This window comes from Lepus europaeus, unplaced genomic scaffold, assembly GCF_033115175.1.
Source record: "Lepus europaeus isolate LE1 unplaced genomic scaffold, mLepTim1.pri SCAFFOLD_3_1, whole genome shotgun sequence".
Taxonomy (NCBI): Eukaryota; Metazoa; Chordata; class Mammalia; order Lagomorpha; family Leporidae; genus Lepus; species Lepus europaeus.
This window is the reverse complement of record NW_026909276.1, coordinates 2,890,642-2,904,786: the sequence shown is the minus strand read 5'-3', so window position 1 is coordinate 2,904,786 and position 14,145 is coordinate 2,890,642. Positions and strand designations below refer to the sequence as shown.

General features: G+C 41.1%; 1 protein-coding gene across 1 annotated transcript; it reads left to right on the top strand.

Moving 5' to 3' along the window:
- Positions 1–2,380: 2,380 nt before the first annotated feature.
- LOC133755090 (zinc finger protein 271-like) lies at positions 2,381–13,876 on the top strand. The gene is made up of 6 exons (XM_062185379.1): positions 2,381–2,414; positions 2,658–2,750; positions 10,323–10,946; positions 11,010–12,791; positions 12,950–13,416; positions 13,790–13,876. The coding sequence occupies exons 1-6, from the start codon at positions 2,381–2,383 to the stop codon at positions 13,874–13,876; spliced, it is 3,087 nt and encodes a 1,028-aa protein (XP_062041363.1).
- Positions 13,877–14,145: the final 269 nt, after the last annotated feature.

Here is a 14,145-nt window from a genome sequence, read left to right as displayed (position 1 = left end):
TTTTGGAGTCATGTTGTCTGAAACAGTCTAAATGTAGATGATGTACTGAGCAGTGTTTTAGTGCTACCTATGAAGTAAACACTTAGCATTCTGCAAGAGGAAGAGTTACCTAGTGCTAAAACACAAATCAGTTAAGTTTGTTTTTGAATTGTTAGAGTAATAGAGTCCTTAATACCTTTGAGAAGCTGAATTGGATTCTGGAATAGAATAAGGAATGTGTGAAGAATCTACTGGAGGCGTATTTATTTATTTATTTATTTGACAGGCAGAGTGGATAGTGAGAGAGAGAGAGAGACAGAGAGAAAGGTCTTCCTTTGCTGTTGGTTCATCCTTCAATGGCCGCCGTGGCTGGCGCGCTGTGGCTGGCGCATCACGCTCATCTGAAGCCAGGAGCCAGGTGCTTCTCCTGGTCTCCCTTGCGGGTGCAGGGCCCAAGGACTTGGGCCATCCTCCACTGCACTCCTGGGCCATAGCAGAGAGCTGGCCTGGAAGAGGGGCAACTGGGACAGAATCCGGTGCCCTGACCGGGACTAGAACCTGGTGTGCCAGCGCCGCAAGGCAGAGAATTAGCCTATTGAGCCATGGCGCTGGCCTATTTTTTAAGAGTATTTATTTGAAAGGCAAACTTACAGAGATTGGGAGAGACAGGGAGACAAAAGGATATATCTTCTATCTACTGTTCATTTCCCAAATGCCCACAATGGCTGGGACTGGGCCAGGTCAAATCCAGGAGCCTGGAACTCCATGGGTCTCCCATATTGATGGAAGGGTCCACATACTCAGGTCATTTTCACTGCTCTTTCAATCAGATTAGCAGGGAACTAGGTTAGAAGTGGAGCAGCAAGGACTCAAATCTTCTGTTTACATGGGATGCCAGCATTGATAGTGGAGGCTTAGCCTGCTGGATCACAATTTTGGTGACTATTGCAGGTTCTTAAACAAATCTCTAAGCATTTTTCTCAGTGAGTCACAAATGCAGATTGTACTGCAGACATTCCCAGGTTCTCTTTTTGGGCAAATAATTCCATTGCTTTCACTTTAATTATGTATAATGTTATTTCAAATGTTTATCATTTGAATTTTTGGGGCAGTATTTCCATTGCTTTCACTGTAATTAGGTATAATGTTATTTCAATTGTTTATCAGTAGAATAATCATAGACAAGGGCAAAAGCTAATTTGTATTCTTTGTCTTACCTGTATTTTCTCTCTTACTTAAAAATATTTATTAGCTTGAAAGAGAAAAAGTTGATGGACTGAGATAGAGAGCTTTGACACATTAATTCACTTCCTAGATAACCACACCAAACAGAGGTGGGGCAGGACTGAAGCCAGGATTGAGGAATGGAATCTAGGCCTCCTTCATTAGTGACATCACCATTGCTTCCCCAGGTCTGCATTATCTGGGAGCTAAAAACTAGAGCCGGCATTGGAAATCAAACATAGACACTCTGAGGTGGCATCATAAACACTAAGCTAAATGTCTGCCCTGTCTTTTAATATATTTTTTTCTCTGACATATAGGAAATGATATGCATGGTGTTTTCCTGGAAATTATTTTCTGTTCATTCCCATTGCAGTTTCACTGATGATTTCTTGCCTTTTTTTCTCAATGCTTCTACATACTTCTCCTTAACATTGCCCATTCAAGAGTCAGTATTGCAGACCGGCGCCATGGCTCAACAGGCTAATCCTCCACCTAGCGGTGCCAGCACACCAGGTTCTAGTCCCAGTCGGGGTGCCGGATTCTGTCCTGGTTGGCCCTCTTCCAGGCCAGCTCTCTGCTGTGGCCCGGGAGTGCAGTGGAGGATGGCCCAGGTCCTTGGGCCCTGCACCCACAAGGGAGACCAGGAGAAGCACCTGGCTCCTACCTTCAGATCAGCGTGGTGCACTGGCTGCAGCGCACCGGCCGTGGCAGCCATTGGATGGTGAACCAATGGTAAAGGAAGACCTTTCTCTCTGTCTCTCTCACTCTGTCCACTCTGCCTGTCAAAAAATTAAAAAAAAAAAAAAAGAGTCAGTATTGCCCCTCTTTTAGCCTGCTGTGCAATTCCCCTTGACAGATGTGGCCTTTGTGATTTGAACCTCCTGTTTCCCTCCAGCTTGGGCATTTTTCACAGCCTGTAGATAATGTGTTTGACTCTGTTGAATGCTCTGTGTGGCTTTCTAAACACTCAACAAGTCTAATGTGAAACCATATCCTTCCTTTTTCCTTCATATCCATACACAACTGTCAGTGTTTGTTTTGTGACAGAGTTAACATGTTGATTGGAAGTGTAATGTTATAGGTGATGATAGCATTTGAAGACCTGGCCGTGTACTTTAGCTGGGAGGAATGGCAGAACATGAACAATGCTCAGAAAATCCTATACAGAGATGTGATGTTGGAGACCTACAGCAGCCTCTTCTCCTTGGGTGAGTGACCCCCATCATATTCCCAGTGATAACATTTTCTTGCTATTTGACAAGCAAGGGAACACTTTATAATGTTTAATATTGGGCAGGATTAGAATTTGAGTCCATGAATAATCTGAATATCTACCATCTACAAAAGATTCAAATTGGAACATTTGTTGCATAGCTCCTTAACCAAGCTGTAGTCCTTTAAATAATCCAAGATAGTGATTTTACAAAGTCTTACTTTGTTTCCATTAATAGGGCACTGCATTACCAAACCTGACTTAATCTTCAAGTTGGAGCAAGGAGAAGAGCCATGGATGGTGGACAAATGCTTGAATCAGAGCCTTTCAGGTCAGTCTGCAAATAAGAGACAGGAGGCCAAAGCAGAAAATGTGCATATGTTGACTGGTAGTCTTTCCATGAATTTTTCTCAAGCCTTACTCCTAATGACAGCTGGTTTTGTGGATCAGACACAGGCATATAGAGATACCAGTATCTTTTCTAACTTTTGTTCTTAGTGAAGATGTTCTTTGATTAAAAAAAAAATCCAGTCATTTCCTGATGTTACTAAGACTTTTATTTAGGTTTGATACATTCCCCAAATTCTAACTTGTCCTTCTCTATACTTTTTTTTTTTAATTTTTAAGTAATTTATTTTTTGACAGGCAGAGTGGACAGTGAGAGAGAGAGAGAGACAGAGAGAAAGGTCTTCCTTTTGCCATTGGTTCACCCTCCAATGGCCGCCGTGGCTGGTGTGCTGCAGCTGGCGCACCACACTGATCTTATAATTTTTATAACTTTCTTTGTATTATTCCCTGCTCCTGCAGGTGGCCCTCATTTTTATTGAAAAATGTGTGTTTTTATTCCTTCTGATTTACAAAATCCTTTCTGGATATATATAAATCTGATTTACATTCAGTTAATTCCTCAGGATACTCTCAGGAGGAACACTTTTCCTAAGTTGCATGGCTATCCCATGATAACAGGGCTACAAATGCTATGATGCATCTAGCTGCAGTAGCTCTTTTACTTCCCATCTAGATAATAGCTGTGCAACTAATCAATTCCACCTCCATTACTATCCACGAGAAATAGCTCTTCATCCCTGTTTAAGTCCCCACAGCTTCTTACAAGTGTTCATCAAATTAAATCTTCTTATAAACATATTTAATAGAAAGTGAATGATGTAGCTGCTGGTAGTTTCAGTGAGGTTGAATGATTTGCTGGACTGCTATTTTGTCTGGGTTATCTTTCATATTACTTAGAACCAATTTTTCACATTATTTTGCTTGCCTGAGCACTTTTTCTAGGCTCCCAGCTAAACAGGTGTTTGAAGGCTAGATTTACTGTTAATTCTCATTAAAAACAGAGGTCCCACATGGAGAACACAGATCCTTATGTGGTCCTTGGGACATAGAGAATATTATACCCACTTGATTTAGTACTCAGGCACTGGTCTGCATTGAAGAGAAGAACTCAGCTGAACAGAATATAACTCCCTTCCGATTAAAAAAAGAGAGATTTACCATGCCAAACCTGGGTGTGTCACCTTAGGCATACCCTTTACCCTTGAAAACTGAACAGAGCTCTCTGGCCACACCCACTACAAGCCTCTAGAGATTCACTGAAAGCAGAAAGTCCATTTACCTACAGTCATAATACAATGATAAAAACTGACAGAAAAAAAAAGATGAGTATCTCCACAAATGCCAAACAAATGCAAGAATCCAAGAAGCAAGAATAAGGAAAACATCATCATGCTCCCAAAAGAACATGACACTTCAATACTAGATCATGAAGATGATGAGGTAGAAGAAATGCAAGAAATAGAACTCAAAAATTTGGTCATAAGATTACATAGAAGTAATCAAAAGCAAATGCACAAACTACTGAAATCCATGAAGGACATGAAAGAAAATCTCTCCCATGAAATAAAAATTATCAGGAGGAATCAAGATGAAATGAAGAATTCAACAGAACATGAAACTGAGATATTAAAAAGAAATCAAAACAAAATGAAGAATTCAATAGAACAAATAAAAAATGCAGTGGAGAGCCTTAAGAATAGAATCAGTGAGGCAGAAGAGAGAATATCAGACTAAGTAGACAGAGTACAGGAAAGTATACAGTCAAACCAAACACAAGAACAGGAGATTAAAAATCTAAAAAAGACTGTTGGGAATCTACAGGATACTATAAAAAAAAATAAAACCAACATTCTGATTTGAGGAGTTCCTGCAGGCATGGAGAGAGAGAAAGGGTTAGAAGGCATTTTTAGTGAAATACTAGCAGAAAACTTTCTGGGTTTGGAAAAAGAAAGAGACATCCAAGTACAGGAAGCACACAGAATTTTGAATAGGCATGATCAGAAAACATCCTTGCCATGACACGTTGTAATCAAACTGCCACAGTGAAACAAAAAGAGAAGATTCTAAAATGCGTAAGAGAGAAACACCAGATTACTTTCAGAGGATCTCCAATTAGACTCACAGCAGACTTCTCATCAGAAACCCTGCAGGCTAAGAGAAAATGGCAAAATCTAGCCCAAGTCTTAAGAATAAAACTGTCATCCCAGATTATTATACCTTGCAAAGCTCTCATTTGTGAATGAAGGTGAAATAAATACCTTTCATAACAAACAGAAATTGAAAGAATTTGCCACCACTTGTCCAGACCAACAAGATTTCTTTTTATTTTTTTTTCCACTGTGGTGGATTTTATCTTTGTACTATGACTCTATAGATAAATGGACTTTCTGCTTTCACTGAATCTCTGGAGGCTTGTAGTGCGTGTGGCCAGAGAGCTCTGTTCAGTCTCCAGGGTTAAGGGTGTGCCTCAGGTGACACACCCAAGTTTGGCATGTTAAGTCTTATCTCCCCTTTTTTTAATCAGAAGGGTAGTATATTCTGCTCAGTTGGGCTCTTCTCAATGCAGACCAGTGCCTGAGTAATAGCCCCAGTGGGTATGTTTGTCTGTTCTGTCCAAAGTACCACACAAAGGATCTGTGTAGTCCTCAGTATAAGTTCAGATTCTCCAGAAATGTCTCTCATCAGGTAACCAGGAATCCCCAAGCTTGTGGCCTCTCCCACTGAAAGTGCTCAAAGTCCCAGCCACACCATGAGTCTTCCCACATACCCTCAGTTTTTTTATTTTTTCACAGTCCTGCTTCAGAAGTTTCACACAGTCACAAGTTCCTAGTTTCCTGTTATTTCTCCCCACCAGAGTCAGGAGTCTCCACTCGGCTGCTTGCCTGGTGCAGACACAAGCTGGCACAGATGTTATGTATGTCCAAAATGGCTCCTGCTCTATCAGTTTGCATGCCTTTGTGAGGTGATTGGAGAGAGAGAAACGTGTCTGCACTATCCCTTTGTTTTCTCTCCTCTAGTTTGGCTGGCACACTTTCCCTCGGATATTTAAGCCTCATTTCCTCTAGGTTCCTGCCACAATTTTGCCGGTGGCTCGGGCTACTGTGGTCTTGTCTCACCTCACTTTCCAATTCTGGTGCATAGGCTCTCAGCTGTTGGAGTCATGATCCGTGGGCACCATGCCATCCATGTGGGTCCACCAAGTCCCTCTAATGTCAGTAGAGTTTCCTCTGCCATTTTTTCCCTAACTCTTCCCTGAGACTACTCTATCTCCACTTTTTTAAAACTATCTTCTCCTGGGCTAGAGCAGTAAGCTCCCTCCCTACTCCACCATCCAATTATTAGCCCATCTGTATATGATTATGACTGTTTCTGCCAAATTACTAATTTATACACCATATAATCAAAATTAAATGCCTTCCATGGAGTGCATATTTATTTTGTCATTTACTACTGTCACCTGCATGTGTAATGAGTAACCTGATTTGTGACATTCCTAACACAGGGAAATGATGGGCACCATGGTTTGATTTATAATTGTGTGGTCATCTACTCACTCTAAATGCTGAAAGTTTTCCCAGCAACTGTCATGTGTATAGGATTTGAGTACATTGCAGTGTCAGCACCATCATGTTCATCAGCATAGGATACATTATTAATGTTTCTAGATGCTCCTGGAACTTTAAATTATTTTCTGATTGTGGAAATTTTCCAAACTACAAGTCTGTATCATACTGTAATTTTTCCAGTTTATTCCAGACTGTTTTTTCACCAAGTATTCATCCACATATTTGTTTTTTAATTATGGCTCACATTAAAATGACATTGTTACTAAGGGCAAGGCAAAGTTTTAACTTCCATGTACATCAGGTTTCTATATTTTGTCTTTCATTTTATTAATTTCATCTGAGTATGTCAATATCCACATGGAAAGCAATCTTAGCACTGCCAATGTATGATGATTCTTTTGGGAACTTATATTTTCATGTCATGAATGCACTAAATAATGTTCAAGTTGTCTTAGCAATCTCCATCTTTATGGCCTATCAAATAATTTTAGAACATTACATTCTTTTACACTTTCAAGGACACTTTTTTTTTGACAGGCAGAGTGGACAGTGAGAGAGAGACAGAAAGGTCTTCCTTTTGCCATTGGTTCACCCTCCAATGGCCGCCGCGGTAGGCGCACTGCAGCCGGCACACCGCGCTGATCTGATGGCAGGAGCCAGGTGCTTATCCTGGTCTCCCATGGGGTGCATGGCCCAAGCACTTGGGCCATCCTCCACTGCACTCCCTGGCCACAGCAGAGAGCTGGCCTGGAAGAGGGGCAACTGGGAAAGAATCTGGCATCCCAACTGGGACTAGAACCCAGTGCGCCAGCGCCAACAAGGTGGAGGATTAGCCTAGTGAGCCGCAGCACCAGCCCTCTGTACTTTTATACCTTTCCCTTCATGCACTTATTAGTTCCTTCAGTGCTTGTTAATTAGGCAACATACAGAAACTTATTTTTTTTAATCTTAATGTTTCTGTCTTTTTTTTTTTTTTTTGACAGGCAGAGTGGACAGTGAGAGAGAGAGACAGAGAGAAAGGTCTTCCTTTACTATTGGTTCACCCTCCAATGGCCGCCATGGCCAGCACACTGTGGCTGGCAGACCACACTGATCTGAAGTCAGGAGCCTTCTCCTGGTCTCCCATGTGGGTGTAGGGCCCAAGGACTTGGGCTATCCTCCACTGCACTCCCGGGCCACAGCAGAGAGCTCGCCTGGAAGAGGGGCAACTGGGACAGAATCTGGTGCCCCAACTGGGACTAGAACCATGTGTGCCAGTGCCACAGGCAGAGGATTAGCCTATTGAGCCACGGTGCTGCTCTGTTTCTGTTTTTTTTTTTTTTTTTAAAGATTTATTTATTTATTTGAAAGTCAGAGAGAGAGAAGGAGAGGCAGAGAGAGAGAGAGGTCTTACATCCACTGGTTTACTTCCCAATTGGCTGTCATGGCTGGAGCTGCACTGATCTGAAGCCAGGAGCCAGGAGCTTCTTCCAGGTCTCCCACATGGGTACAGGGGTCCAAGGACTGGGACCATCTTCTACTGCTTTCCCAGGCCATAGCAGAGTGCTGGATCAGAAGTGGAGCAGCTAGGACTTTAACTGGTGCCCATAAGTGATGTTGGCACTGCAGGTGGTGGCTTTACCTGCTATGCCACAACGCCAGCCCCCAGAAACTTATTTCTAACTCATTGCTCAGATTGAGTTCCCACTCATGATTTTGCCCAGGCATAGAACTTGCTCAGGAATGAATCAATAAATGTGAACTCTCTTTTTTAGTCTCTTTCTTTTTTTTTTTTTCCTCTGTGCCTCTCAAATAAATAAGAAAATTATAGTCTGTTAGAAACATTTGAGGAGTGGGCCTATAGTTGGCAAAACTCTGTTTCAGTCTGTCTTTATTTTTAATTCTGTCTCTCTGACTCTCAAGTAAGTAAATAATTAAATGCTAAAAGATGGTCATGTGGCCGGTGCTGTGGTGCAGTGAATTAACACCCTAGTCTGAAGCACCAGCATCCCATATGGGCACCAGTTCGAGACCCAGTTGCTCCACGTCCAATCCAGATCTCGGCTATGGCCTGGGAAAGCAGTAGAAGATGGTCCAAGTCCTTGCACCCCTGCACCTGAGGGAGACCCAGAAGAAGCTCCTGGCTCCTGGCTTCAGATCAGCACAGTTCTGGCTGCTGTGGCCAACTGGGGAGTGAACCATTGGATGGAAGACCTTACTCTCTCTTTGCCTCTCCTCTCTCTTGTAACTCTGACTTTCAAATAAATAAATAAATCTTTTAAAAAAAAAGATGGTCATGAGTAAGCCTCTGTGCTGTGACATCATAAATTATGAACCTAGTAATGACACTGTGTTGCAGTGTGTTAAAGCTCCAGCCTGCAGCACTAGCATTGCATATGGGTGCCATTTCAAGTCCCAGCTGGTCCTCTTCTAATCCAGCTCTCTGCTAATGCACCTGAGAACAGAGAAGAGGTTGGCCCAAGTCCTTGGCCACCTGTACCCATGTGCGAGACTGGAAAGACACTCCTGGCTCCTAACTTCATTTTGGCCCAGCATTGGTTGTTGTGCCCATATGGGAAGTGAACCAGCAGATGGAAGACTTCTCTCTGTCTATCTCTTTCTATAATTCTAGCTTTCAAGTAAATAAAGTAAATCTTTGAAGAAAAGAAATCATAAACTAAGCATGAACTTATATAAAACATGAAAATAAGTGATCCTAGACTCACCAAGAAAGTAATGAGATTTTGAGACCCAGGGTCAAGTAGCCTTTGGGTTTATGTTGAGTGGCTCAGATTTCATTAAGGGTGGAGTTTGAAGTATGATTTCTCTCTTATTTTTCAGTATCATTGAAAAATAAGCTAATAAAAAGATAAGAAAAGCACAGGAAATGAAGCTTTCAGTGAAAATAGGAGGCAACTGATCAAAAGCATCTAGAAATTCAAATTATCACACAGGAATGTTTACAGAAAGAATCGAGAGGAGGTAACCAGCACTGATGATTTCAGAATGAGCTAGAAAACACTTTTCAAAGAAGATGAGCACATCCCGGTTTGCAGAAACAAATTCTTCAAACTGATTGGGAGTGTTTAACTAAAGTGGTATATTGGGACTTTTCTCTACCTGTTGTACTTCTGAGAAGCTGAAGGTATTGGGTGTCCTTAGGAATTTGGGGATGCTGTGATAGTGTAGAGACAAAGTAGTTTTTCATTTGAAAAATCCCACAAATGATGTTTACCTAGGAAGACTGAACATGAGACAATCTTAGGTTCAAATCATACTCCTTAAATGTTGTCCTGCTTAAAGTACAGGCACATTTCACTCTTCTCCACCTGCAAGTAAATGATCAGCAAAACTTTTCCATGTTTATGGTTGAAATATCAGAGAAGCAAAAAGCACACAATTTTTATAAAAATAAACTGGAGAAAAAGGACAGGGAAAAAATGGTTGCTAGGTAGTGGGTGAATATTTTTATTAAATATTTGTCCATTCTTTAAAATATTTTATAGTTATTTCATCTTTGTGAAAGGCAGAGTGATAGTGAGAGAGAAAGAGGTCCTCTAATAGCTCACTTCCTAGATGGCTGCAACACTTAGGTCTAACTAGTCTGAAGCCAGAACTCTAGAATTCCTCTAGTCTTCCCTGGTGTCTCACAGGTTCCCAGGCACGTGAACCATTATCTGCTTCCTTCCAGTTTACATAGGCAAGAGAGCTGTACTGAAAGCAGAGCAGCCAGGGCAGGCATCCCACACATCATAGCACAAATGTCTTTCTCCCATCCTTTTCAAATTCCCATAGTAAAAAGGATCATGTTTGAACATTGGGAAACCTCATGGTATATTAGTGTATTAAGGAGAAAAACCATATAATGGTCACAAATAAGTACCTCATACTGATTTTGTGAAAATCTTATGCCACTTGGATAACAAGTAACTTCATTCTCTTTACATGAGTATGCCAGGAGAAACAGTTACATGTGATTCAGTGACATGATTGCTTTTTTCTCATTTCAGTGGTCATGAAAAGGGATGACCTGGTTAGGATCAACCAGGAAAGTCAGGACACAAATCTGAATCAGGATTTTATGAAAAATAACAAGACATCAGCTCACAAGAGAATTGAATTAAGAAAAACCCTTAGTTTAAATTCAAGCCATATTCCAACACTGATTATTAAAAAGGGAATCTATTCAGGATTGAAGCCTGAGGAATGCAATAACTGTCACACTGTGTATCCTCCCAGTGGGCCTGATCAACTACAGGCTGGAGAGAAATTTGATACCACTACAATACCTGGAAAATCTCTCCAGTTCTGTGAGCCTCTTAATCAGCATGACAATATTCACATCATGAAGCAGCCATTTGGACCCACTGGACAAGCAAAAGTCTTCACAAGAAAGATGTTCTGGAAATCTGAGAGGGTTCCTATGGCAGAAAACTGTAATAAATCAACTGTCACTTTTGGAAAAGCAACTCAAATAGAAAAAGCTATCCATGAAAATTATAGCCTCAATATGCATCAACAAACTCACACAAGAAAGAAATTTTATAAGTACATTAGCTATGTTGAACCTGTCATTCACCAATCACATCTTGCAATAAATCAGAGACTAAATACAAGGGAAAAACTTTACACATGTAACCCTTTTGGAAAATCACTCAGTATTAATTCACCTTATGAATGTAAAGACTGTGGAAAAGCCTTTGGACAAAAGTCAGTCCTCAGGAAATGTGAACAAATTCACACAGCAGAGAAACCTCATGAATCTAGTGACTGTGGAAAAGCCTTTACACAAAGGTCATACCTCATAAACCATCAGCGAATTCACACAGGGGAGAAACTTTATAAATGCCTTCATTGTGGAAGAGGCTTTCTGTGGAAGTCAGTCCTCATCGTACACCAGAGAATTTGCACAGGGGAGAAACCCTATGAATGTAATGTCTGTGGAAAAGCCTTTGGACAAAAGTCAGACCTCATCATACACCAGCAAATTCACACAGAGAATAACCCTCATGAATGTAATGACTGTGGAAAAGCATTTGGACGCAAGTCACACCTCATCATACATCAGCGAATTCACAGAGAGGAGCAACTTCATAAATGTAATGACTGTGGAAAAGCATTTGGAAGAAAGTCATACCTCATATTACACCAGAGAATTCATACAGGGGAGAAACCTCATGAATGTAATGACTGTGGAAAAGCCTTTGGAAGAAAGTCACAGCTCCTCATACATCAGCGAATTCACACAGGGGAGAAACCTCATAAATGTAATGACTGTGGAAAAGCCTTTGCACGAAAGTCAGACCTCATCGTACACCAGCGAATTCACACAGGGCAGAAACCTCATGAATGTTATGACTGTGGAAAAGCCTTTGGACGCAAGTCAAACCTCATGAAACATCAGCGAATTCACACAGGGCAGAAACCTCATAAATGTAATGACTGTGGAAAAGCATTTGGACACAAGTCACACCTCATCATACACCAGCAAATTCACACAGGGGAGAAACCTCATGAATGTAATGACTGTGGAAAAGCATTTGGAAGAAAGTCACACCTCATCATACACCAGAGAATTCACACAGGGGAGAAACCTCATGAATGTAATGACTGTGGAAAAGCCTTTGGAAGAAAGTCACAGCTCCTCATACATCAGCGAATTCACACAGGGGAGAAACCTCATAAATGTAACGACTGTGGAAAAGCCTTTGCACGAAAGTCAGACCTCATCGTACACCAGCGAATTCACACAGGGCAGAAACCTCATGAATGTAATGACTGTGGAAAAGCCTTTGGACGCAAGTCAAACCTCATGAAACATCAGCGAATTCACACAGGGCAGAAACCTCATGAATGTAATGACTGTGGAAAAGCTTTTGGACAAAAATCAGACCTCATAAAACATCAGCGAATTCACACAGGGGAGAAACCTCATAAATGTAATGACTGTGGAAAAGCATTTGGACAAAAGTCACACCTCATCATACACCAGCAAATTCACACAGGGCAGAAACCTCATGAATGTAATGACTGTGGAAAAGCCTTTGGACAAAAGTCAGGCCTCATCGTACACCAGAGAATTCACACAGGGCAGAAACCTCATAAATGTAATGACTGTGGAAAAGCATTTGGACACAAGTCACACCTCATCATACACCAGCAAATTCACACAGGGGAGAAAGCTCATGTATGTAATGACTGTGGAAAAGCATTTGGAAGAAAGTCACACCTCATCATACACCAGAGAATTCACACAGGGGAGAAACCTCATGAATGTAATGACTGTGGAAAAGCTTTTGGACAAAAATCAGACCTCATAAAACATCAGCGAATTCACACAGGGGAGAAACCTCATAAATGTAATGACTGTGGAAAAGCATTTGGACAAAAGTCACACCTCATCATACACCAGCAAATTCACACAGGGCAGAAACCTCATGAATGTAATGACTGTGGAAAAGCCTTTGGACAAAAGTCAGGCCTCATCGTACACCAGAGAATTCAAACAGGGCAGAAACCTCATAAATGTAATGACTGTGGAAAAGCCTTTGGACAAAAGTCAGACCTCATAAACCATCAGCGAATTCACACAGGGGAGAAACCTCATAAATGAAATGGCTGTGGAAAAGCAAGTCAGGCCTCATCGTACACCAGCGAATTCACACAGGGCAGAAACCTCATGAATGTAATGACTGTGGAAAAGCCTTTGGACAAAAGTCAGGCCTCATCGTACACCAGAGAATTCACACAGGGCAGAAACCTCATAAATGTAATGACTGTGGAAAAGCCTTTGGACAAATGTCAGACCTCATAAACCATCAGCGAATTCACACAGGGGAGAAACCTCATAAATGTAATGACTGTGGAAAAGCATTTGGAAGAAAGTCAGACCTCATAAACCATCAGCGAATTCACACAGGTGAGAAACCTCATGAATGTAATGACTGTGGAAAAGCTTTTGGAAGAAAGTCACAGCTCCTCATACATCAGCGAATTCACACAGGGCAGAAACCTCATAAATGTAATACTGTGGATAAGCATTTGGAAGAAAGTCACACCTCATATCATACTGGAGAATTCACACAGGGGAGAAACCCCATGAAAGTAATGACCAAGGGAAAGCCTCTGGATAAAAGTCAATCCTTTAGAAACATCAGCGAATTCACACAGGGCAGAAACCTCATGAATGTAATTACTGTGGAAAAGCCTTTGGACAAAAGTCAGACCTCATGATACACCAGCAAATTCACACAGGGTGGAAACCTCATGAATGTAATGACTGTGGAAAACTTTTATAAATCATATGTTGTAAATCATAGCTCATATCACACCAGAGAATTCACACAGGGGAGAAACTTCATGAGTGCAATGACTGTAGAAAAGCCCTTGGCAATAAGTCACATCTCAGAATGCATCAGAAAATTCACATGAAGAGAAACCTTTTGGACATAATGACTTGGAAAGCTTTTTCTCATAGTTCAGCTCTCATTGTGCATCATCTAATTCATATGGGGGAAAACACTTTGGCTATAATGCTTATGGAAAAGCCTTTATCCATAAGTAACACCTCATAAAACATCAGAATTCACATGGTAGAGAAACCATATGAATGGAATGAGTGTTGGAAAACTATGCCAAAATCACACAATAAAACATCAAGAATTTATTACATGGTGGAAATCTTGTAATAAATGTGGGAAAGTCTTTTGTCAGAAGGAATACCTCATAACACATGTAGTTCAAACAAGGGAGAGAACTTAAGAATATAATGAATGTGAAGGACTTTTTCCAAAATCAACATAACCATGTGACAGAGCCTTTTGCTGGAAATTA